Consider the following 26,614-nt stretch of genomic DNA (forward strand, 5'->3'; position numbering starts at 1 on the left):
CAATTACGGCGACGCGCACAATTTTGTTTGCTTTCATGTTGTGCAACGTGTACTCTCATGGAATGTGTATGTTTATCCGAGACAAAGGTCACACCATTAATGTAATGCAATTTTCACATTTATGCACTGCATCGCTTACAAGCTATGCCGAAATGCATACTCCAAATAAGGCGGATGCAAAGTGTGAGGCTGGGGAGCCGCATTGTCCACGACCGCATTGTCGTGCTCGGCGCTAGGACATACCAGTGTGTCTTCGTATGTGTGTCTTCTTTCGTTCAGATTTGCCCGCGCTGCTTTGTTTGGTAATCCAGCCTACGTTTGTTTCGCTATTTATACATAAATATCTAATTCAAACTGCACATACATCGAAAGCCCAGCTAGAGGTACTAACGGCAATAGCGCAGTAGCAGTACTTGGTCAAAGGGTCTTGGGCACCGACACCCTGTCTTTCACTGGGCAAGATGCGTTCAATGCGCTGCTGTACAGTCGAACGACATAGTTCGCGTGCTAACAACGCAATGGTAATTTGTGGTGACTGAAATCAATACGCATCGTGAAGTCAGCAGTTTCATCGTTTCAGTGGCTTAGCGCAAAATGTCCCTAGAATTGGACACATTTCTCTATTTTCCCTAAACTCTGCCTAAAATGAATAGATCTAAGGAAATTTTAATAAGGTTGGCAGCACTGCCGAGAACCCTCGCGGTCACAGCGCCGGAGTAACGAGGAGTGCCGACAGCTGGGAACGCGCGTTCTTCTCCCAAAGCGAACGTTCCTTGCTATTGCTCCGTTGACCGTTTCAAGTGTACCGAGCCTCGGGATCTCTGCAGATCGTTTTATATACCTCGAACATTGTGCGCGCGGTAGGACGGGGCGCGTCCAGCCACCAGCCCCTACCAGCACAACCAGCCTTCTGGGTATGCCCTGGCATGCTCACCCCACGCGTTGGTAGAGAAGCCTAGGCCCCGCTACAGATCACGTGGTCTCCAACCATTTCCTCTACGCCTCAAACAAGCAGCGCGCGGGCCGCGTATACGTTCGGCCTATGGCTCGGCCACGAGAACAGAGCGGACTCGGGGGCTGGGCCATGCGCGCCGTGCATGCGCCGTCGCATCCAGAACAGCAAGCACGGTGGTGACAGACGGGGGCGGTGCGTCCATATAGTTGCTAGTGTCCACAATGCTATAGTGTTTATATAAACTTTATCGCAATAAAACGCAAGTAGCGCCTACAGCGCCTTGTGCGTCGATGAACCGCAGGGTCTATGTTCTAGGATCTTGTCTGTAGACAAAGCCACGTATTCATAATACCTACGAAAACGCGAATACCGTTGTAATTACGTCGCGGTATCAACGTGCGCAGCAAACCTAAACCAGAAAGAAATTGCGTCACCATAGCCGTTACCACCGACTAGTTCTGCCGAGGCGCGCTATCTTCCAGGTCATCTATTTGTGGTAATAAAGTAGTACGAATTCAATGTCGCTATGTGAGCGGAAATAGTGCTGCCATTTCCTGCCACTATATAGTCAGGAATGGTGCTTGGTGTCCAGAATATGCGTAAAGCAGAAAGTTGCTGATCCAGGCTCTTAGAGATGATACGTTACGATTTCATCGACGTTATACAACTGCGGGGGCACAGCTTTCTTGCCGAAAATTTGTTCGATTTCATCGAGGGTTTTCCCTTTCGTGTCAGGCACAAATATTACAAAGAGAACGAGCGTTACCGCCAGTAGTGAGCCATAGAACCAATATGCGGCTGCAGTGCCTATCAAGTGCACCAAGTCTGTATACGTCTTGGTTACGATGAAGCCGAACGCGTAGTAGAGGACTACGCATGCACCGGTTGCCACGCCCTTGGCCTTCAGCGGTATCAATTCTCCCACGAACACGAAGGGCAAGGGGCCGAGCCCGAGAGAGTAGCCGATAAAGAAGAGTGCGATGGAAGCCAGGGGAAGCCAGCCGTAGTCGTCGATAAAACTTTGGCCGTTCACTTCTTTCAGGTGGAAGCACAGGCCCAGCGCTACCAGGCTGGCCACGGACAGTGCGGTCGAAACGATGAAGAGCAGCTTGAGCCCCGCCTTGTCCGCGAGCAGGGTGGCGACCAGGAAGACCACCGCGAGGATTCCGCCCACGACGATGGCGCAATCGTCGGGCGCCATAGCGACGCCGGCCTCCTGGAATATGTCTTGAGCGAAGAAGAGCAGAATATTGATGGCCGACACCTGTTGCATGAATAGAGTCAGAAGGGCGCACAGGAAAGACTTGTAGACGTAAGGTTGCGCAATGTCGCCGAGGCTGAGACCCACGGATACGTCGGTCATGCTGCTTTCCATGGCTTTGAACTCGTTTTCAAAGTGCGCGCCCCGGTAGAACTGCATGCTTTTCATGGCCTCCTCGCGGCGTCCCTTTTGCAGGAGCCACAGTGGCGACTCTCTGACGTAGAGCAGAAAAGCGACGCCGCTAAGGACAGCTGGGATGAGGCAGGCGGCGGCGAGCCACTGGTAGTTGAGCCACTTGCCAAGGGCGTAGCCCACGAGGATTCCCAGAGCGACCATGAAGTTGCAGCCGGTGTTCAGCGCTCCCCGCAGGCTGGTGGGAGCCACTTCTGCCACAAACACTGCGGACGCTGCTGAAGCGACGGCCATTCCTCCGCCTGTGAGCACGCGGCCGGTGAACAGGAGAGCCGTGGAATTGGCAAAGGCGAGGAAAAGCCAGCCGGCAGTGAACAACGTGGCCGCCACCACCATGGCACCCCTGCGGCCTACGAGGCTCAGCAGCTGCCCTGCAGCGTAGATGGGATGGGAAACGACATAAATACTTCTGCGCATATTAATTGTGCCATTAACTGCAGGGATGTCTCGTCTCTACATCTACGACTGTACGTCGTTCTCGAGAGAGCCATGCGGCCTCCAGAATACTGCGCCGAACTACAGTTTATCATTTGCCAGGCTGGGCATCAGCCCGAATACAGCCTATAATGAGCGCAGAGGAGAATGGTATTTAACAGTATGCGGCCAAACCGCTCTCCCGTTCTCTGCAATAGGGAAAGTAATCAAAAGAGGTAAAAAAAAATGAGGCCGACATCAAATAACAAAATAAAAGGCAACTGAAAAATATACACGAATAAAAAAAGGAATACGGAAATAATAAATTGTGAGACATGGATATGCACGAAAACTACGAAGATTATAATACAACTGAATGTATTCTTGTTTCTCAAGATAGTACTGGTGTTCGAAAATTTGTAGTCTATTATACTTCTTCTTTCTGGGGTTTTACGTGCCAAAACCAGTTCTGATTAGGAGGCACGCCGTAGTGGAGGGCTCCGGATTAATTTTGACTACCTCGGTTTCTTTAACGTGCACTACAACGCAAGCACACGGGCGTTCTTGCATTTCGCCTCCATCGAAATGCGGCCGCCGCGGCTGCAATTTCATCCCGCGATCTCGTGCTCAGCATTGCAACGCCTTAGCTAACTGAGCCATCGCGGCGGGTTGCAGTCTATTACCTCAAGTATATTAAAGAAGCAAACTTGATTGTCTGTACTCATGAAATTATTCATATTACTATTGTCCTTACGACGTATTCATATTTAAATGCACCCGCTGATTATCATCCCTGCACATTGCATTCGTAGTCCTTGCTCAACTAGTGGGCACACGAAATTTCAATCTATATCTGTCTAGCGTAAGGTGCCAAGATGTGGTAATATTTTTTGCACGCAGTTTATTTCATGTAAACATGACGATTTCAACATTGCTAAGTAAACAATTAAGTATCACGCTTTTAAAACTGAGCAGTTGACGGGAGATTGCTAGTTGATGCCCGCTATTGTTGATCAGTGGCTATGGCGTGATGGGGTAATTCATGGGGGCAGGATGCAAGAACGATCGCGTACTTTTACATCCAGGTGAACCCCGGGAGGTAAAAGGTAATCCGGAGCCCTCCACTACAGTGCCTCTACTGTCCAGCTTCGAGACTTCACTTTCACTGGAGGCTACCTGACATAAAGTAATTAACTACATTCATACACTTGTTTGAATAGACGTGAATGATTTGCTGCATGATATATTTCATATGCTAAGTAGTTAAGTCCCATTTTTGCCGCGATGTGCAACATGCTTCAGCTCCGCCCTGCAGTTTACGAAGAGAATCCATGGTTAAACATGTGTATTTGCTGCTGTGACTTTGTTCGCTCTCTCCTCTCATGTGACATCACCGGGCGCGGGGTGGCCTTCAAGTTGCATTGAGCGACTACAGCGCAGAAGCAGGCGAAGCACCAATAACAGTGACAGACACAATGTCCCTGTTGTTATTTGCCCTTCTACGCTGTAGTCCCTTAAAGATGCATTATCGTTTATCACGTTTTTACTCCTAGGGCGCTATAACGTAAAGCTATTCCCAAATTGCTTTTATTCCAATCTCCTGACGTCAAATTTACGTAACCACCGACGCAAGCATCGGGCGGTGACCCGCAGCGTTGTCTGAACAACCCAATCAAACACTCTCGTCGTTTATAGGAGGTCACCTTTGTTCGCTTTCAAAACGAATAACATTGCCTGCACTGAGAGGTGTTTGTTATCTAAATTGGCTGACAAGAGGCGAGGAGCACGCTCTAGTGGAGAGGGTTTTGATGGGGCCGAGCCAGCACAGTGAAAATAGATAACCGCATGAAGAGGGTGGTGCCGGCTTCTCCGATTGGTTCGCTTCGCATTACTTAGGTTGCGGTGGCTGGTCGAAATTCGCGGCGGCGGGCAACGGAAGGATAAGAAGGCCGCTAAAACGAATCCTCAGCAAGGAAGATACGACAGCAACGTCGTATACGTGCCGAAAGGGCTCGATAACGTTTTACTGCCACGCAAAAAAGTTTATCATGCGCAAATAAATACATGCTCACCGGCAGGTGCGAGTAGCGAGGGCCTTTCGGAACGAGGCAGTCTCTGGCTATTCAGAAAAATTTTCAGTTTTGTTCGACATATTAATGCATTTTTTTTCGTGTACACGTCACTTTGACGCGGTCAGTTTTCGCGGTTTTATGAGGTCGCGTGACGGACAGGCGAAGTGGGCGCAGCCCGAAAACATTGGACCAATAGCAGAGGGCTAATGGTGAAAAGGCGTCGAATCAGGAATAATTATTTTTCTTTTGTGCGGTTTAATCCTGCATAATCAGTGCGTACACGTTATATCAAATGGGGAGCAATCGCGGTTTTCGTGACATCGCGTGACAGACAGGCGAAGTTGGGAGTGGCCCGAAAATGTTTTGACCAATCGTGGAGGGTGAATGCAGAAATTGGAATAGAAACGTTTGGAATAGCTTTACGTTATAGCGCCCCTAATCTCAGTCCACAAGTTTCCACATAGTAAGTGGAACATATTTGAAAAGAAAAAGAAGGTGTCCCACTGACTAAATGGGACATATCTGGAAACCTTGTTGTATTGAACAGCTTTTCTTTCTGCGTCCACTCTGTCAGTTTCTATTGTGAGATAAATAAAATTGAACTTCACCAATAACAATGGGAAATACAGGCCCCATTTTAATATGTGCGCGAAAACGCTTCTCAGCACTAGAGGGGCGCATTTATCTCATTTATTTGGTGCTGCCTTCTATCTAAATTCTTCAACAATTCATAGCACAATAGTTTTGCGAATGAGTACTAACTCGTTACAAGCGTGCAAAGTCTAGAAAAATTGTGTTCGTTATTGGAACACTTCCAGAATTTGGCCCACATGTTCTCGCGAGGAAAAGAAGTTCTCAATATGCCCGATAAGTTAGTCCTATTTCCTCCTTTTCGATTTAAACCTCCAGCTCACAATAAGCACCTATTTTTGTATCTTGAGCTGATAGCTAGTCCGCAACACTGGCCCTTTTAAATGCACGTGCCAAAGCACGCACTTGCAAAAAAAAAAAAAAACAATCATCGCCCCCTTTCCACTCCGTGAAGATGGTCGAACAGCGAAGCTGTGAACGGCGCTACTTGCGGGGGATGGGACGCGTTGGCGTCCATGGGCGACGGCATTCCTAGCGCGTTCCTCGCGCTTTTTCTACGACGTTCCCAGACAGGAGAGAGAGTGTGATCAAGCGAAGGAAATGACGCTTGATTCTGCAACCAGAGTCCTTGACCAAAGCTCCGTATATACAACCAACGCTAACGTGAACTCCTCTCACACCCCACTCCTCCGTTGACCTACTTTTTTCTACACCGCCATTGGTTGGCGCGCCAGACGCTCTCCCCCTCCAACGCGAGCATAGGAAGACGCGACTTACGTCAACCCCTCTCCCCGTTCTCCTCTTCATCTGCACCGTCTCACAGCATTCTCACGGAGAAAGGGGTCACTCCAACCCCTTTCTCCCTGTTGAGCTCTTCTTTCCCTCTCCTCTCCCGTTAGGTCACGGGGCCCCTTTTTAGCGAAGTTCGACAACGACGGCACAGGGTCCGCATAAACAGCTTCGCTGTAAAATAAATAATTCAGATTCAGCACACTGGACATCACTCACCTGAGAATACTCCGCCGACGATGCCTCCGGCGAGCACTAGGGAGCCGAACCAGGCCGCGTCGTCTTCGCTGACGTGCATGGTGCGCCGGATGTCCGGTAACGCGGGCGCAGAGTACCCGCACGCGAGGCCCGTAGAAGCGGTGCCGAAGTAGGTGGCCGCCACCGCCAGGTACACTCGGCGCCGCCCGTCCGATGCGCTGCCCATGGCGCTCTCCACCACGGCGGTTCCATCGCAGACAGGTCCTGCATCTGTAAGCGGAGCAAGTGACGCTCGATACTGGAGCGGCGGAATTTGTTTTCAGGGGCGATGCACTGCGCTCTTCTCCCAGCCAACCGAGCATAGCTGCGACAGCAGACGCGGATGCTTTGCTTACGTGGACAATGTAACTGGAGATGTGCGATGCAGCTATAGCGCGACTACGCACATATGGCTGGGCAGTGACCCCTGCTCAACGTCGAGGAAAGAGAGAGAGAGAGAGAGAAATAGGCTTGAAATTTCAATATGCTGCATCACAAAAAAGACTGCATACTTGTGCGACCTTGCAAGAATTACATCCTAATCTTACAGCGAAGGTGTTTCGAGCAGTTGCAATAATAAATTCAGTTGCCTCTACTTGAAGGGAGTAGAATATTAGGTCGAGCTAAATTGAAATAGTAGGCTTCTGTAATAACGAATTCGTCATTCGTAGCGTGGACAGGTCAAACGAGTAAATGACGAATTTGGAAAATTGAGGCGGTGCGACCTGTTGTGGACTATGGCACCTCTTCTGTGACGTCAGCACTGGCTGATTCACAGAGAGCGGCATAGAAAGAGATCTCGTGGAGATTACGTCAACTTGTCCCTTTTTGGCACGGGTAATAAAAATTGGGGAGCAGCAGTGGGACCTTTGTTGGCATTTTTCTAAGCAACAAAGATATATATTGGCACACAGAAAACGATGATAGACTTCTAGATTATTAATCTATCGATATAACCTGGCTTAATGTTTTTTTTTTTTTTCATGTCGCTTGCACCAGACACGTTAAATAATCGCCCATATATATAACTCTTTCAAGCACTTGCTGAAGTATTTTTAACCAAGGCCGTACTTCATCAACACACTTTTAAATTACCATGCCATAATGTTCTCCCCATTATCACGAAATTTGATCTCGGTACCCTTTAGCTTTCCCAAAATAGCAAGAAAATTATATGCTGTAAATAAAACTACATTCTTTGAACTTTACCTTCGCATCACCCATAACCTGCCTGCTATTTTCACGAAATATAATTAGTTTAGTACATCGAGGATACCGCGGATGGCTTGCATAACCCATGAATATATAGGGAGACATTGAGGGTTGATCAACTATTTGCAAGGATCATAACTAAACCACAAACGTTACATTTTCCCCACACCCCACCGCTAACAATGGTTTAATTTCCACCGAATGTGAACTCGATGTCACTACCAATTGTCGTAAGACACTGGTAAATATTGAGGACAACGACCCCATAACGCTTCTGAGCACTTGTTAAAGGACTTTTTTTTCCAATTGCTGTAATTTATGCACACTCATTATACTTCATTTGCACATCCGCGATAATATTTCCTCCATTTTAGTTAAATGCGATTTCGGTGACAATTGTAGTTCTCATAAGAGAGCGGGCTTAATTCTTCACAGTTCGCAAAATGCACTTGTAATGCTCCAGAGCACTTGCATACGCAGTTTATTTCAGATGCTACAATTAACCACGCACTTTACGTTAAGCGTGCACATCACCCACAACCAGTCCCCTATTTCCAGGAAATATCAACAAGGTCACTGAGAACAAGGTGAGTTCACTGAGGACGCCGCTGATGCCAAGTATAACGCATGAATATATACATAGAGAACGAAGGTTCACTAATAATCTGCAAGGCTATCAATTAAGACAGAAGGTTAAAGGTCCTCTGCTTTACACTTTACACTTAACATGCAGCCCGTTTTCATCAAATGTAAACGTGGCTTTACGTAGTGTCCCCTCGAGATACGGGAGAGAGAATAAACTTTATTACAATATTATGGAGACCAGTAAACAGCTAATAACGGCCGTATGACTGCTTTCTACCGCACATGCATCGATTTTTTCGCGAAGCCTGTAATCAGTTGACGCAGGTAAAGCTTCCTCTAGCATCAAGGATCATTTGCCTCTGATACGCTCAAAGTTTCAACTTTGTGAGCTTTTCAGGACATTTGGAAAACTTCCTGCGCAGTTTGTAAAAATACGCTTGTGTAAGTAATTTCCTGCAAAGACTGCAATTGACGTACAAACTTCAAAGTTCCAGTGTACGCCGATCATAACGTGACACCCATTGTATGCAAATATAGATGTGCTACCGTCTTTGTTCTAGGGCTGCGGGGTAACTTTGTAAGGATTTTATATAACGCCTCTAAACAAACAAGAAACGAGGTTTTAGCAATTTTCATGTAGCCGCTAATTTAACCCCACACATCGAACGTTTTATGCACATAAACAATGCCCCTACTCTTCATTAATATTATGCAACTGAACTTTTTTATAATGCTTTCGATATTTCTGTGTGCTGGATTAGTGCCATATATCACTTCTCTGTTGTCTATGCTAGTTATTTTAACGTTGTACAACGAACGTACAGCTTCCTAATGATTCAGCCTCATTTTTTAGTGAATACGTTTACCCTATTCAAGGGCTGCTGTTTTGTTATACTTGCTATAATTAATTTCTGTATACACATGATATCACCACTGTCTACTAATGGACTCTATCTAATACGATAGGTTCTAGTCCATCGGAACTAAATTCACGCATTGTAGACCAGCGCATATCACCCCTTGCTGTGCTTCACATTAATATGCAGTCGGCTCGTTGCAAAGAGGACAACCTCTTTGTTCTTCTTGATGAGTTTAAATGATTTTTCCATAATTATGCTAACAGAAATGGTACCGTGATAGGCTCAGACGCTATTAATATCGCAGGCTATAATTCAGTTTATTTAAATAGGAAAACAAGGACAGGAGGTGGCGTATGTATGTATGTTAAACATGAGATGAGATATGAATTCCTTAACGAATGTTATCAATGCACGGATGATATTGAAATTGTATGTCTTAAAGTAGGAAACTGTGTGTTTGTTGCAGTATACATACCACCCGATGGCAGCATAAACAATTTTATACAGTTGTTAGATAACATATTTTCCTTTGTTAATGACAATGGATATAGACTCGTTTTGGGAGGTGACCTGAATATTGATATGTTAGGTAGCACAAATAAGCAAAAGGATCTTTCGGCACTTCTTGATTCCCACTTTTTATCGAATGTTATTGTCACTCCTACTCGTATTACTGACTCGAGTGCAACATTAATATACCTGTTCGTAACAAACTTTCCTTCCGATTCCGTACTTTCTGGCACTATTTGTACTGCTATCAGTGATAACCTACCTATTTATTTTATTGTACAGCAATCCCGCTGCACAACCAGACAGGCTGCTTCTGCTATATATTATAGAGCTGTAAATTTAACCTCTCTTTCGCGCTTTCGTGATGAAATTGAGCAAACGCAATGGGATGACTTATTTTCTATCTCCTGTGCTGACTTAGCTTACCACTATTTTATCCGAACGATCGGTTCAGTTTATAATAAACATTTCACACTTCAGGTTTTTAAAAAACCAAAGCGTGCCCGCAAGCCTTGGGTGACTACAGAAATTCTAAAAACGATGAAGGAGAAGGATAGGCTATATCATGCATTCTTAGTTAACCGAAATCCAGATGCTTTGAGAATGTTTAAAAAATGTAGAAATTTGATCATTAGGTTACAACGGCAAGCAAAACGAAATTATTATTATGCCATGTTTGAGGGCGTCACAGATATCAAACAAATGTGGAATAAATTACACTCCATCATATCTCCAGGTAGAGTAAGAAATAGTTTAGAAGAACTTGTATAGTTGACAATGAAGTTATCAAAGGCAAGGAGTTAGCCGACAAATTCAATGAATTCAATCTGTAACTGAGAGCTTACATCAAGATAGCGCTTTTGATTACTTACCCGTGCTGCTCAAGGAATCAATATTTCTTTGCCCAACTGATGAAAACGAAGTATTAAGAGTATTTAGAAACTTTAAGATGAGTAAGAGCGAGGATATAAACGGTCTAAAAATGGAGCCGATTATTAAATATATTATTGATCTTATCAGCCCGTGTGTGCCACATAATTACAATCTTTCCTTACGAACGGGCATTTTCCCACAGAATATGAAGAATGCTAAAGTGACGGTAATATACAAAAGTGGAGATAAAAACATTCTCGGTAATTATTGACCTATTTCAATCCTTCCCCTATTCTCCAAGGGACTTGAAAAATTATTCATCTTAGACTGTCAAACTTTCTTGACAAGCATTCCGTCATAACAAAATCGCAATATGGATTTAGATCAGGATTTTCAACAGAAAGTGCTCTGTTTCAAAAAGAATTGATTCTTAAAAATATTGAAGCTGAAAAATTCACACTCGGCATATTTTTAGATATGTACAAGGCCTTTGATAAAATTATTCATGAAACATTAATAGGAAAGCTGCAGTGTTATGGAGTTCGTGGTGTTGCCCTCAATCTAATTCAAAACTACTTAGCTAACAGACATCAATGTGTATCGATAAGCAGAATTCTGTCTTCTATGCAACCTGTTAAATACGGAATTCCCCAAGGCAGCATATTGGGGCCGCTTTTGTTTGTTATATTTATTAATGATATTGTAAATGTTGACCCTTCAGCCCAATACATAATCTATGCTGATGATACTAGTCTTTTCTTTTCAGGAACAAATATTCATGATCTCGTGAATCTAGCTAACTTGACATTAGATAAAATATGTGGCTGGACACTTAACAATTCTTTACAAATTAACTGCTTAAAAACTAAAGCTGTTCTTTTTCGTTCTAAATCCTCGCTTTATGAGCCCACTCATTCTTATAATCTCATGTTGAATAATAATAAAATTGAATTTTCTTCTACAGCAAAATCTCTAGGTGTAATGTTTCACGAATATATGAAATGAGATCACCATACGGAACTTTTACAAAACAAACTTTGCAAGGTCTTGGGCGTACTGAGAAAATGTCAGCGCGTATTGCCAGTTCCTCAAAAGCTTTCGATATTTAAGGCACTCTTCTTATCACATCTACGTTATTGTAACTTAATTTGGGGTAACGGAACACAGCAATCCATAAATAATCTTGTTATCCTACAAAAAAAGGCCCTACGTTCTGTTGCAAACCTACCATATAATGCATACACTTCAGAACTATTCGTTAAATATCATGTAATTAAATTGAACGTGCTATACGAATACACTTTATTACTTTCCTTTAGATCTGATAATGTGAAAAATCGCGATTATATACACAGTGTAGCTAACTTGCAACTAAATCCTTCTTTGCGCCAAAACAGACACTCGGAACAATGGTATGTGCCACGGCCGCGCACAAACTATGGCTTTCAAACATTAGGTTATTGCTTGCCGAAGACATTAAATAAATTCAAGATTTCTTATGAAAATGTTCGCACACTCTCTAACACTTCTGTTTTAAGCATGCTGTTTTAGATATGTTGATAGTTAAATTTCACTTTTTGTCAATATGTTTTCTGTGGATATCACGTGTTTTCTCATTTGACACCGATGTCGAAATGTACTTTTCTTTTACTGGCCATGCTGCCATAGTGAACCGGGGACGTGGGGCTAGTCAAGCTGTTTTTAATGCAGGTTTTTTTCCCTCGTCCCAACCACTTATGTGAAACTCCATGTATGTGGTAAATAAATGAACTTGAACTTGAACATGAGGCCTAGAGTCTCAACATTCCCTTTCAATATAAACTCCGCAAATTTATAATTTCCACCAGGACACCATGAAAACACGCATATGACGCTTTTGAGCGCTTATAGTCGCACTACCAGCTTCGCTGTAAAAAGGCACAGTAAAAAGAACTCTCCAAAAATGGCCGACTGAAAATAGGGCAAAGTTAGGTGCATTCGGTGTCGGATGGCGAGATAACCAAAAAGAAATCACTACAGTTGCCAACCGGTTAGGAAGAATAAACGCATGAGGTCATGTGGTTTTCTCTACAGAGCAACCATTGTAAGTTCTTTTGTGCCAGAAAAATAAAGTACTACCGTCTTAGGCCGTCATTTTCAGAAATTATACGTGGCTGTGACGCTTGCAGTCTTTGCGCAGAATTCGTCCGCGACGCGGTCTTCATTGAGGGACGTCAGAAGTCAGTGAAGCAGACAAACAGCGGTTGAGTTGCGCTGTGAGAATATGCTTAACCAAGCCGCTGCTATTGGGAGGAAGCTTTAGCTCGGGGCTCCTATCTGAAAAGATGGGAACGGAGAAATCGTTTTTCTCGGTAACCACTGCACCAAATCTGATGAGATTTGGTGCATCTAAAAGAAAAAGTTCAAATGTAGTTAATGTTGCAAATTCAAATTTGATTTAGACCGGCAATTTCTTAATAAAAATTGCTGGAATATTGAAATTTTCGACGAACGAAACTATCAAGTTTGCAAATCTGTAACTCGGCCTAGAAAAAAGATATGGCAATTGCGTAAGCTGCACCTATTAGTGCTTCTAAAGAGGACAAAATTGATGTATTATACAGGGCTCTCAAGTACGCCACTATATGTTAATAGGACATTTGCAAAACCGCTGTAGTCATTTTAACACATTTACGCAAGCTGTATATTTTAATCAAATTTGTCGGCTTTAGATGTTCTAATGGGTGGAGTGTACAAAACTGCGATATCTGTTTTGGGTGCGGCCGCAGTTACGGTTCTAAAACTGTATGCTTCCATTTTTTAAGCTTAACAATTCCTGCCAATTAGGTGAAAAAATGCAAGGTCTAAATTAAACTTCAGCTTCCTGCAATCACTATAATTTTGTTTTCTTCCTTAAATGCAACAAACATCATTAAAATCGGTCAAGAGGTTGCCTCATAAAAGCATGTCTGCGTTTCCCATGTACTCGAATAGGCCGCATCTGAGTTACCCCGAGCTAAAGCTTTCTCTTAAAAAAAAAAAACATGACAAACGAATGAACAATGTCTACCCTTCCGAACGAATGTTGCCTAAAGAAATGACCGTATTTTTAATTATGAATGAGTGGGAGCAGCAAAAACCACAGCTGATTTGAAGGCTTTTCTAGAAGGCTTTGTTTTTTAAGCGTGCGGGCGTGCTCTCACATTCTCGTTGTTTGAACCACAATCGTGTTTGGCGATAGCAAGGGGATAACTATCCTCGGTCAATACAGCTATGAGATCCAGTGCCTGTTATTAACGCAATAGCGTTAAGGGCCTCGTTTCGCAGAAAATCCGGCGTCGGTGTCGGTGTTTTCGTCGGCGTCCGCGGTTAAGAAAATCATACCGAACCAGAGGCGCTAGTGAAATAATTCAATTTCTCAAGGTAAAATGCCTCAGAAAAATCATAAAGTACGAATTAACCACAACCTACAGGCATGATAGTGTCAGATTGTAATTTGAATATACGAGAAAACATAATTATGTTATGCGGAAACTCAAACACAAACCCCCTTTTCCAGCATTTCTACCATTCATACAGGCGCCCATCCGCGTCTGTTCCTCGCAAAAATACCATCCAGATGGTGCTCGCTTAGGCAGCGGTACGCTGTAGGCGAGTGTGCAGGAAAATCAGTAGCCCCTCCCCTGTCGAGGAGGTAAGCGAAGCATGTGGTGTTTTTCTCCGCTGTTCCTCCGAACGAATTGCACTGACGAGTACCACGTTGTGCTCGAACCACAACCGGTCACGAGCACTGCAGCTGGCTCCGAAGTTCCGGTCGACAAACTCGCGTTGAAACCTGGCCGTCGCACCGGGGAAGTTGGCACTAGCATTGCCGAGGCGTGCACCGCCGTTGTCGGGTTCCTGAAGGGCTAGACGACTCTGACGTTTGGCCTCAACATCGCGTTCCTGCAACTCGGGGTCGGCGGCTCTTCGCTGACATTTGACTTCAACATAGCGCTCAAAAGTAGCTCGAAGATAAAATTCACATCTGGACGCAAAACCACTCTTGAGGCAGTGCTGAATCGGCTCCTACAGAAATGAAGCATCCTTGTGCATTATCTGGCTTCAAGAGGCCTGAACCAGCCCACTGTTGCTTAGCGTCATATCACCAAAGCTTAACAAGCTCTGTGATATCGGTCGGTCATTGGCAAAGTGACGACCTAGGAACACCTAAAGTCCCTGTATAGGAAAAGTACCGCCATCTACTCTCTCCTCCGCCGTCTCCTCTCCTAAAACGCTTGTTTTTTTTCTTTACTTTTTGCTTGCGAAAGCAAGTCGACGGTGGCGCCCCTCGAAAACCCCCGTTGAAGTTTTCAAGGGGCTTTAGCTTTCAGGCCGGGCGCGCGCCGCCTCCGCCGCCGGCCACGGCGGCTGCGCTCAACTACGTACAGTAGCTCAACGTTACTAGATTAGTCGGCGGCTGCGCTCAACGTTACTAGATTAGTAACGGTGGCTGCGCTACAGTGTACCAGAAGGCTTTGTAGTGGGCTCAGAGGAGGGCGCGGGCTGGAGCGCTGCATGTTGCCTGTCGAGAGGGGGCGCAGCAAGGCGTTCCTCCTGAAGCTTCGCTTCGAGACACGGCGGTGCCGAGGCTGGCGGCGTTACTTTTACCATTTCACTACGAAGTAAACTGCCGGTTACTGTACTGCCGACCGGGCAGTTATTTGTAGGGTACCCCGACGCTTTGGCAAGAATAAAAAGTGCGATTCTCGGGACCGGCTCGGGGAAGATTTGACGTCGTTCCCGCGATTATGTTAAATGTCTGCCCAGTTTGTTGTTACAATCATTACGCTTCCGCGGGAAGTTTATCTGCCTATGTCACTGCCACAGCCTAATCATACGCAAAGGGTTGACCCGTTACCTTCGTCGTATGCCCATTGCTCTAACCGCATCGGGCTTGATTGTTAAACTGCCGTGGTACATTATACGCTGCTGCAGGAAAGTAAACTTGCCAAGCGCTGGCACCGGCTCGGCGGCCAACTTGTTCAGTAATTATGGATATGCCATCTCAATTGGTTCGCCTGCGGCACTCTGCATGCTAGCTTTTACAAGACCGTTTTCTTACAATACAAAACATAAGAGTAAATTGGCCGAAACAAACAAGCATTTTTCAGAGCATGTATATATAAACACTTCATTTACAGTAACAAATACAACATATTGGTAAGGCGCATCGTGCAAAAATGTAGCAGAACAGCATGCAGAAGCTAATCAGCATCCTAAACTACTACTCATCCCCTCCCCCCCCCCCCCCCCTATGTTGCATATTTAGTCTAGGTTTCATCTTTCGGAGTTTCATTGTCTGCTTGTTGCCTCAGTTCTCTGCATTAACTCCTTTCACGAAGAAGTACGGCCGAGAAGTTAGGTAGAAAGTGACCACCTTCATTGTTAGTTTAGCCGTGTGTTCGCTGCAACCATGCAGGTTAGGGATATTCGTGGAGATGGCGCCTTCCGATAGCAGGGGCTTTCCGCGAGGAATGTGTATTTCCTTCTCATCGATTATATGCACATAGTCTCTGATTATACGGGGTGTCCCAACTACCATTCACCAAGATTTAAAAATATGCAAATGCCACGTAGGTGGACAGAACCAAGGTAATGATGTTTGCCGTCGCTTGGAGATACTCAGATTATTTCTTGCATTCCGTATACTTACATAATTAGTCTTAATTAATTAGACAACTTCTCAAATACCATAAGTATATGAAATATGTCAGAAAACTGTAGAGCAACATGAAACACTCCATATACAGCTTTCTGTTGATCAATACGTACTACATAAAAGTTTTTTGGAGCGCGAGAGGCGCCCACGAATACACCCAAATTGCCGCGTGACTGGCCGCTCGAGGCACTTTGCTTGTATTCGCAGGCTTCTTGAACCTTGAAACAGCCTGAACCTGGATCGGCTGTTTCTCGGCGCGGCCGACAGGTAGCGGGCGTTTACTTGGAGTCGCGAATAGACCAGGGCCCAAATTCACAAAACCTTCTTACGCTAGGATTGTTCGTAAGATAACATTCCGAACAATCCTGATGCTGGACATATTACCGAAGGTGACTGACCAATGGCAAGGAGCACTTACGAATAAAGAGCTTTGTGAATTCGGGCCCTGGGGCGGAATTCACTAAGCGAACTTACGAACACATTTTGGCGTAAGAAAAATCTTACGAAAAAGCCATATTCACAAAGCTAAAACTGTTCGTAAGATCAGCAAGCTTGCGATGGGCACCGCTGCAAAGACGAGCGCTGTAGTCGAAAAAATGCGTCTATGTAAGAGTAGCACAGGTGCGAACTTCAGTACTTCCGCCAATAGTAAGATTCACAAAACCTAAACACCCGTCGTAGATAACGACTTAAGAAGAAATTTCTACGATAGGGGTGTAGCAGTCTTAAGAACATCATTATGAACTGATCTACACGCATAGTTATCACTGAACTACACGCGTGCCGACATAACGAAGTTGAACACTATGCTACAGGCTTTTGCAGCCGATTTTTACAAGTACTTTGACGACCGTTCGACTTATGAAAACTGGTGCCTGTTTCGGAACAAACTAAAAGAAATTGAAGCTGCTTGCGCGCCTAAAGTAACAATAACTTCTAGAATAGACGACGCATGGTTCACCCGAGACGTGAAACGTTCCCTTAACAAGAAGAAAAGGATTTACAGGAAAGCGAGTCGCTCAAACTGTCCTCAAGATTGGGCAGCCTACGAAAACATTGCTGTTTTAACACAAAGTATCATTCTCCAAGTTAAAGACAAATACTTTAATGATACGCTCCCGAACCTTATGAAAACGGACCCCCCAAAATTTTGGAATATCGTGAACCCTAAAAGTATCCACTCATTACCGGTATTGACGAGGGAAGACGGCAGCACTTTAGCGGTTGAACAATGTGCCGAAAAATTTAATAAACACTTCACTGAAGTATTCACTAACGATCTTCCACTAAATGATTCGCTGTCGCAGCTGACCTTTTCGCACCCTCTCCCAGCAATCCTAATTACGGAACACGGCGTTGCTAGCGCCATCAATCGACTTCCTCACAAAACCAGTTCCGGACCCGATGGCATCAGCGCCAAACTACTTAAATTAACCTGCCACCATTCAGCTAGCCTGCTCGCATCAATCCTCCAGCAATCCCTTGATTCTGGCTGTATACCGGACGATTGGAAATCTGCATATGTAGTTCCTATATTCAAATCTGGTAGCAGCAATCACCCTAACAACTACAGGCCGATTTCACTTACGTCCATTTCGTGTAAGGTACTAGACTAGCACATCATATATTCACAGGTGATGGGTCATCTGAGCCGTAACAATTTACTTCTCAACACCCAGCATGATTTCCGCGAAAAATTATCATGCCAGACACAACTTTTCGAACTTGTGCCAGACCTGTACACAGCCCTATATACATATGTCCGCCTAGATCGATGCCATTTTCGTATACTTTTCAAAGGCTTTCGACCGTGTTCCCCATAATCGACTAATTTTAAAAATACGTAATCTGGGTCTCGACGAGAGAACGACTGCTTGTATCGAAGAATGTCTAAACAGTCGGTGTCAGTCAGTTAAACTTAAGAATTACATATCTAAACCGACACGAGTAACTTCTGGGGTGCCGCCAGGGAGTGTGCTGGGTCCTCTTCTATTTTTAGTATACATTAATGACATAGCCTCTAACATAAGTTCGTCAATCCGTATTTTCGCGGACGATTGTGTTATTTATAAGAAAATAACTTGCATAGCCGACGTCGCAGAACTACAATCTGATCTCTCAAGGTTAAAGGAATGGTGCAGTAATTGGCAAATGGAAATTAATGTCGAAAAAAAAAACCAAGCACTTAAAATTTACAAAATTTCTTCTGCATGTTAAAACTCTTATAAAGTAAATGACATAGTAATAGAAAAAGTCACGTCATTTAAGTACGTGGGCGTCATACTTCCGATTTAAGCTGGGCTGCCTAAAGTCCCTATATAAGAAAAGTACCGCCATCCTTTGACAAATGCCGCTTCGCTCTCTCCTGTGTTATCCTGTATCTCCGATTGGACGATGATAGCGCGTGCTTTTCACTTCTTTATATTTTCTTTTTTTCCGCCTCAGAGCCATGTTGAAAGTCCTCTGCGCAGCCGCAGTCGCCGGCGGCGGCGGCAGCGCGCGCCCGGCCTGAAAGCTTCAACGTGGACTTTCTAGGTGCGCCACCGTCGACTTGGCTTTCGCAAGCAAAAAGTAAAGAAAAAAAAGCAAGCGCTTTAGGAGAGGAGGCGGCGGAGGAAAGAGTAGATGGCGGTACTTTTCTTATATAGGGATTTTAGGGCTGCCCACATCGAGCATATTACCAATAAGGCTTTCAAGAAGCTCGGCCTACTTAAACGACGTTTGCATTTCAGTAATAAAGATACAAGACTGCACGCTTTCAAATAATTGATTCGGCCCTCTCTAGAATATGCTTCTATCATATGGCATCCTCACCGGACAGGTCTTACTAACATGCTCGAAATGGCACAGAACAAAGCCGCGCGGTTTGTCACGTCATCCTACTCACGTTTCATAAGCGTTTCATCACTAAAAGCTGAACTTAATCTAGCTACGCTTGTCATGCGCAGGCGACATGCTCGACTATCGTTTTTTTACTCACTTTACCACAGCAACACAACGTTCGCACAATCGCACATTTTTCCAGCCCCTCATACTTCAACCCGTCTCGATCATGCGCACAAAGTACCACCCATTTTTGCCCGGACGAAGAAGTACCAAAGTTCGCCTTTAGTATTGTGCATAAACGAATGGAACTCCCTGCCGACCAACATCGCCGAGATATCAGATGCTTCAATGTTTCACTCAGCGCTGCTGGGCTATTTACAAAATGGAAAACATTCCTAACCTGTATCTGCCTGTCTTTGTTTCACATACGGTATTTGTACGCAATATGTATGCAATGTTCTTTCAAATATATTGATGATCAGTGGTTTAACGGCCATGTAACAAATCGCTCTGTACTCGTTATCAATGTATTTCGTAGACGCGCGCGCACACGCACGCGCGCACACGCACACACGCGCACACACACACGCACACACACGCACGCACACACACACACATACACACAAACACACACACACACATTTATGTTCATAACCACAAAGAGGCGTATAACTGGAGACACGTCGTTTTTGGTAAAAACGAGCGCAGCATAACGTTCACAAAGACACCACTACGTTTTTGTTTTGCGTGCACAAAGCCCGTACAGGCAACAGACAACGGTAAAAGCAGATGGCAAAAAAAAAAAGAAAAGAAATGCGACAGCAGACGACAGCCATCGTCTTCCTATGATTGGCCGGAGATGCTGATTCTAAACCCCAGACTAAGATCAGTCCTGGGCGAAATGACGTCACTCACGTCTTTCAGTCGCTTCGTTCGTACGATGTTCTTTCTATATTTTCCTCCTCTCACTTACTCTCACCTAAGAAACCCTTCGTAGACGTTTGTGACTCCAGCGCAAGAATTTTCGTCCCGCCGGCAACAGCTTTTACGGTTCTCCGCGCCTGCTGCGCAGTAGTCAGGTCAACGTGACGGCGCGAAAAAGCCGGTCACAGTGGCCCGGTATCGTGAAGTGAAGAATTTGGAGCGTGCCCGACGCTAAGGCTACGTTCACACTTGGTCTCGAAGCAGGCGGAAGCGGCAAAAACTTCTAAAAATCCGCCCGCCTAGGCGGCGAAGCGGGCGGAAAACCAGGCGGAAAGCAAAATCGGTCTCGGACCGATTTTTTCGCCATGGCGAGGCGGAATCGCGGCGGAAAGTCGTTCCGCTCGACCGGAAGCTCCACTAGCATGTAAACATCCGGTCGTAAAATTGTACATGGCACCAAAAGTGTAGGCTGCGATGGTGCTCGACGCGATCTAGATCCACCACTTTCTCTACGACAAGAGTGGTACTAAAACGTACTGTCAGCAATACTCGAGATAGTATTCAACGTCGCGCGACCGGAGGTGCAGCCTCCGGTCGCGAAGCCTTGGGGTGACCCAACTTCTCGCGCTTTTGCAAAGCTGGGCGAACCCACCACAGCCGCTTCCGAGGTGTCCGCTCCTTCCGTTTATTCATTGTCCATTTCTAGGAAACAAGTAGGTAGAAGTATAAAAAACAATTTCTTCGCCCACTTCTGTGGCAGAAAAAAGTTGGGCAGATTCCTTGTTGGCGCTCCGCAATTCTGCTCGCACGGGCGCGGTATGTTGCAGAAGTCGCAGGGCGCTTGTTTCGTTGCGCGGTGGTTTTCTCGTCGCGACAATAGATTGGGGCAACGCCTCCTATAAAGACTTTTCATTGGGAGTATAGGTCTCAGGTCTCACGTAGAACGCGCAGGCTTCGGCGAGCCCCAACACAAGGGCCAGCCCGGGTTTTAGCTTTGGTGTACTGGAGGCGCTGCCAATAATACGAAATGATGAAATGTTATTACAACCTGTAAATAAAAGCTATTAAAGAAATATAATCACGCCTAGGCACCAACCTTTGACTCAGCGATAACGTGCCCGTATGAGAATTACGGAACGGCTACGAGGAATTACCGAAGGTCGCAGATGGCACGCAAAGTTGCGCGAAATGAACACTTTTGATGACGGGTGGGAAAATGAATGAACATACCGCTCGAAATGGTGCGATAATGAGCGCCACCACGCCGACAAACATACGCAGACTAGATGGATGTGGGCGAAAGCGGCAGCGGTGGCAGCGGCGATAGCAAAACAAATGTGAACAACTTGGACAAACGCGGAAAAGATTTTCCGGCCGCTTTGGCCTTTCCGCCCGCTTGCCGCTTCCCGAGTGTGAACGTAGCCTAAGCGCGGTCACTAAAACGCGCCGTATCAGCAAGATCAGCATTGACGTCGCTCGAATTATGCTGCCTTGTGCGCTCTCCCGGAGGCGCACAGTTCGATCACTTAATTCAGTGCGTTTGGAGAAATCTACGACATTTCTATGTAATTAGCGGTGTAAGTGCATATCGTAGGGATCCTACTGAAGGACTGAACGAACTCCACATCAACGCCGGGGTGCTTGCGGAATACGGCTGACAGCTCAATAATTATTTCACTTATGTGTAACTTTCATATTTGCCTTCACACAGCACACGTATCCGCAACTTCTCAGGCTCCGACTCTGCATCAGTGATTGTTGTGGCTTCACATGTTTTAATTAGCCGCAAGAAAAGTGGACAAATACTTATCGAGAAAATGGTCACGCAAGGAGACACAATCTCTCCAGTTCTTTCAATTTTCGAAGACGTATTCAAGCTATTAGACTGGGGAGGATCAAGGGCGATGATCAACGGCGAATATGTCAACCAGCTTGCCGGTGGCATTGTCCTGTTCAGCAACGCTGGGGACACATTTCAACAATTGATTGAGGACATTAACCGAAAAAGTGTGAGAGTAGGTAAACAAATGTAATGCTGAATAACCTGCCAAGCGAACAAGAATCCATGATCGGCAGTCAGGCTCTAGATTATGTAAAGGAGTAAGGTTATATTGGTGAATTACTCATAGGGAACCCTGATCATGAGACGGAAATTTACATTAGAATGAAAATGGGTTGGAGTGCATACGGCCGGCATTGCCAAATCGTGACCGGGAGCTCACCTCCTGTCGTTGAAAAGAAAAGCGTACAATCATTCCATTCTTCCAGTACTATCATATGGGGCAGAAACTTTGAGGTTAACAATGAAGTCTGAGAATAAGTTAAGGACCGCTAAAAAGCGATGAATCGGTAAGAACAAACTCTTGACCTCGAGCGAGGCATCATTGTGTTTTATCAGCTGAGGAGAAGCTAAAAAGAAGCGATGAACGCTGGTACGATGTCAAAGTGGTGTGGGGTCTCACATGTGCTCTTAGGACAAAGGAACGACAACGCAGTAGTGCAAACAAGTAAAGGGGCATTTATTGCACCTTACATACACTAACACACACTAGCCGAATTACAACCAATAGAACATTCACATGGGCGCGCGACAAATCAAGGATGTCCGATTCACCGCGACCCGATAGCGAGCGAATACGTTCGCCCCATGCCATGACACCATCGCCTAGTCGTTCACGTGTACAGTCACGCCAACGGTGGCGCGCTCGAACGATCCGTGTTCGTCCATACCGGTGTCCTGCTCTTAGCCTCGCGCGACGGTCGCGCGAAGCGGGCCGGCGCACGCGCGAAGCGTTCGTGCGTGTTGGCCGCCGATTCCAACCCAAAGAGGAAGCGCCGTTGACCCCTTTCTCCCAAGTCACCCCGCCGCCCGGTGGCGCCAGCATCGCGACACTCTCGCAATGCGCCGCAACGACCACGACCGCCGCCGTCGGCACTTAGCTACGCGGTGAAGCCGGATTACAGGAGACGCGTGAATGTCGTCGCGCATCCCCACAGTGGTGATAGGCAGGGGATCTTGCAGGTGTGGATGTTACGCAGTGAAGTTTTCTGACATAATTTGGGAGTATTGATAGTCACTGCTTCTTTCTGCATTTCTTTTTTAGGGATACTTTAATAGTTATCCGTGCCCTCGACAGTGATCTATGCGAAGGGAGCGCGTGTTTCGTCGTCGGTTGGCGCTTGACAACGTCGTCGACCAGCCCCTTAGACGGTACGGGCTGGCGAGGGAGCTGATAATGAGCCTATGCGCAGCAATAGAACCGCACCTGCAACAGTGCGCAGCGCGATCACGTACCATACCGATGAACGAACTGGTGGCGGGCCCTTTGCCTTGAGGTCATACGAACTATATATTATGGAATTTTCGTTTTTAATTGCTTAATTAATATCGAAATAAAGACATTTAGTAGCTCTGCAATGGGATAGTGGTGATGTATACAGGCGGGGTGAGCCTGGCAGACCTGTTCGCCAATTGCTCTGACTGAGTTTTCTGCGCCAAATATGTCGCCATGTGTCCATCAGTCCTGTCTCTCGCAGAAATGCGAACAGAATGCGTAACACTTTCACCGCAATTCTTTGACGGCGCTGCGGTGAACGGGCGAGCGCGGTTGAGCTTGTCGGCGCTGTAGCAGACGCCCGGAAAAGGAAGCTGTCGAATAGGGACGTGCAGTGGTTTGCCGCATGAATATAGCCTCGATTGCATATGCATGATGTGCGATCATGCTATCAGTTCAGCGCACTTCTTTCATTTCTTGTCGCTTATTCCGAGCTTTGTTCCCTCCTCGCTCTCATACGACACCGTAAGTTAAATGCGCTGCACCTTCGGTTTCGCCCTTATCTCATGCGTAAGAACTTTTTCGCTAAGAAATTGCGTACGAACAGCGCAGCTTAGTGAATTCTGCCCCTGATTTTTATGGCCTTGTAGCCCGAGTGTCAGGCGCGCTACTACCCTCGATACCAGGCGGTGCCTTCTGGTGAGAGCTGCGGGGACTGCGGACGACGGGAGAAAATGGCTGCACTTGTCGGTGCGTGTTCGCATGTTGCTGTGTTTTTAGACGTGATCTTTCAGAATCTGCTGAGCTGTTTGCTTTAAACGTGTTCATATCGCATCTGCTAAGCGGGATGTAAAGAGGTCAACACTCATGTCTAGAACAACGGAGCGTCGTGCTCGAGACTGCACGAGCGACATCTACAGTTTGAATTAAGCCACAATTGAGCATGTGTGGTGCCAATGGCGCGCCTGCCTCGCGTTTTCTCTCCTTGTTTATCGCCGCGGCTGCAACAACTGCTTTGGCCGGCAGAAGCGCTGTCAACGGTGTAGCGCCACCAAAAAAGAAAAACGCGTGGAATCGCCCGGCTCGGCGCCCTTATACTCTAGTTCACTATACTTATACTGCAGGCTTATTCTCAGTTCGCGGTATCGTCATACCGCCATGGCGTCGGACATATATCTCGCCCATCGCGCCGTGGATTTTGCATAACGCATCGCTTTTATTGTCGTCTGTTAGGAGTGAATTTTACAAACCTACTTTCATCGTTTATTGGTCGTCGACCCGCCAATGTTAATTGCGAATAATTGTAGGTTTCGATCGCACATACAGAAAATTGCTGCTTAGATATGCTGAACTTACGAGATTTATTGAAATCAACACATGCAGGTACATCAAGAACGCTGTCAAATGTAAGCACAACATACATGAGTAGTAAGCGGAGGCATTTCTTTGTGCGTTTTGAGCGAACATTGTCAATGGTAACATTGTCAATAAGAATAAGCTTAAAGCATAGCTTGCACCGGGTGTCGAGAACGATTCGCTGCGTTTTTGTTTGTTTGTTTACTTGCTTGTTTGTTTTTGTTTTTGCGCTACACCGTTGACAGCGCTTTTGACGGCCAAAGCAGTTGTTGCAGCCGCGGCGATAAAAAGGGATAAAAATGCAATGCCGGCGCTTCATTGGCGCCGCGCATGCTCAGATGTGGCCTATTTCAAACTGCAGATGTCGCTCGTGCAGTCTCGAGCGCGACGTTCCGTCGTTCTAGACATGAGTGTTGGCGGCACAGTGCCATCGTTGGCAGTACCAACAACCAGCGGAACAGGAAGCTGCTCATGCAAGAGCCCTGCGATGCACACGGATGCACAAGAAGCTTGTGTTTGTGTGGAGTGTTTTCGCGGCGCAAGTTCCTGCGGTGCCCGAGAAACGACACCACAGGATAATGGTGAATAGACTTCGTGTCCAACGAGCTTACTCGGGTGGGTATTCGTTTGGTTGTAAACTGCGCGATACTGTGTGTCTTGCCTTTCCACGCTGCGGGCCTGCAACAACAGGATAATAGTGCCGTTTACGACCCTCTGACGTCCTTATTTTGGCTCTGCTCGGTTCATTTCACGGCCGGAAAGTGCACAGAGGTCAACCCGTACCCCAAACTGCCTTTTGGATATGAAATAAAGGTAAGCAGAAAGCGTTCGGTTGCGCCCGTCGACTTTGTAAGTTGCGCAGCGATTGTTCCGTTACGGCAACTAAACAAGACAACACGTAACGTGACGGTTTTCGTGTCCTGTGTTTCACATGCACATGAATGAACCGCATTCGAGCACTCGTGGCTATGGAAAGACGCAGCAGCATATGACTGGCGTGCACAGAAACAGGGCTGCGCGCGCATTAACGCCTCACTTGAATTTTTTTTTCTTTCGCTCACTATGTGCTTCAACTGCTATAATGGTGCACTCACCTACACGAGAAGCATCTTAAGTCGTTTCTAATAGTGCTGGTACTTAAGCAATATCCTTAAGCGATGTCATGCATGGATACCCAAATTATTGTCTGTTCTCTATTGACTGCTACAAGGAGAAAATAAAGCACCTGAACTGTCTGCACACACCATATAAAATTTGGAGGATGCTTAAGCTTCGCCTTTAAGTGTGGAACGCGATAACATTCAAAGTTCTAGGCTGCTTATCAGACTTCCCGGCAACTGCAGCTTTTTTTTTTTTCCAACTTCGCCTCCACGCGCGGCTGCCGAGGAGGCGAGCGCCATCTGTATGGTGTTTTTGCAAGGAAGATACCGTGGCGCGGCGCCGTATGAATTGTAGAAATGCTGGAAAAAGGGTTTGTGTTTGAGTTTCGGCGGAAAATAATTATGTTTTCTCGTATATTCAAATTATAATCCGACGCTATCACGTCTGTAGGTTGTGGTTAAGTCGTACTTTACGATTTTTCTGACAAATTTTACTTTGAGAATTTCAATTTTTTCGCTAACGCCTTGCGCCACGCGGAGGGCCTGCGCAGTCGGGATGGTTCGGGATTATTATTTCCGCCAACGACGCCGGCGCGTCGACGTCGGATTTTCTGCGACTCGGGGTCTTAACGCTATGCTTCTATCTTGTACCCACTGCACTGGCCCACTAATTGGTTATATGTTGCTGAAGAGTGTCCGTTGTCGGTGTGAAATGCTGTTCATACTTACTTCGTGTCAGTTTTACGTAAGAACGTATGAGCTAGAGTTTTCTCTGCAACGGCGTGCAAAACCTAGCAGATAACTTTATTGCACTGATATCTATCGTCGTCTGCTCTTAGCATATACAACAATCAAGATGACAAAGCAGGATAAAAATGCAGCACAAGCTATTGCGTTATCGT

At 45.9% G+C, this 26,614-nt stretch overlaps 1 protein-coding gene across 1 annotated transcript in view; it reads right to left on the bottom strand.

Moving 5' to 3' along the window:
* Positions 1–211: 211 nt before the first annotated feature.
* LOC119455799 (facilitated trehalose transporter Tret1) overlaps positions 212–26,614 on the bottom strand; it is a 33,886-nt gene continuing 7,483 nt past the window's right edge. Inside the window, exons 2-3 of the mRNA XM_037717268.2 lie at positions 6,494–6,742; positions 212–2,779 (exon numbers count right to left, since the gene is read on the bottom strand). Of these exons, the coding sequence (XP_037573196.1) occupies positions 1,584–2,779; positions 6,494–6,742 (1,445 nt within the window). The 3' untranslated portion in view covers positions 212–1,583. The remainder of the gene's footprint in view (positions 2,780–6,493; positions 6,743–26,614) is intronic.

The sequence above is a fragment of the Dermacentor silvarum genome, chromosome 6 (genome assembly GCF_013339745.2).
Source record: "Dermacentor silvarum isolate Dsil-2018 chromosome 6, BIME_Dsil_1.4, whole genome shotgun sequence".
Taxonomy (NCBI): Eukaryota; Metazoa; Arthropoda; class Arachnida; order Ixodida; family Ixodidae; genus Dermacentor; species Dermacentor silvarum.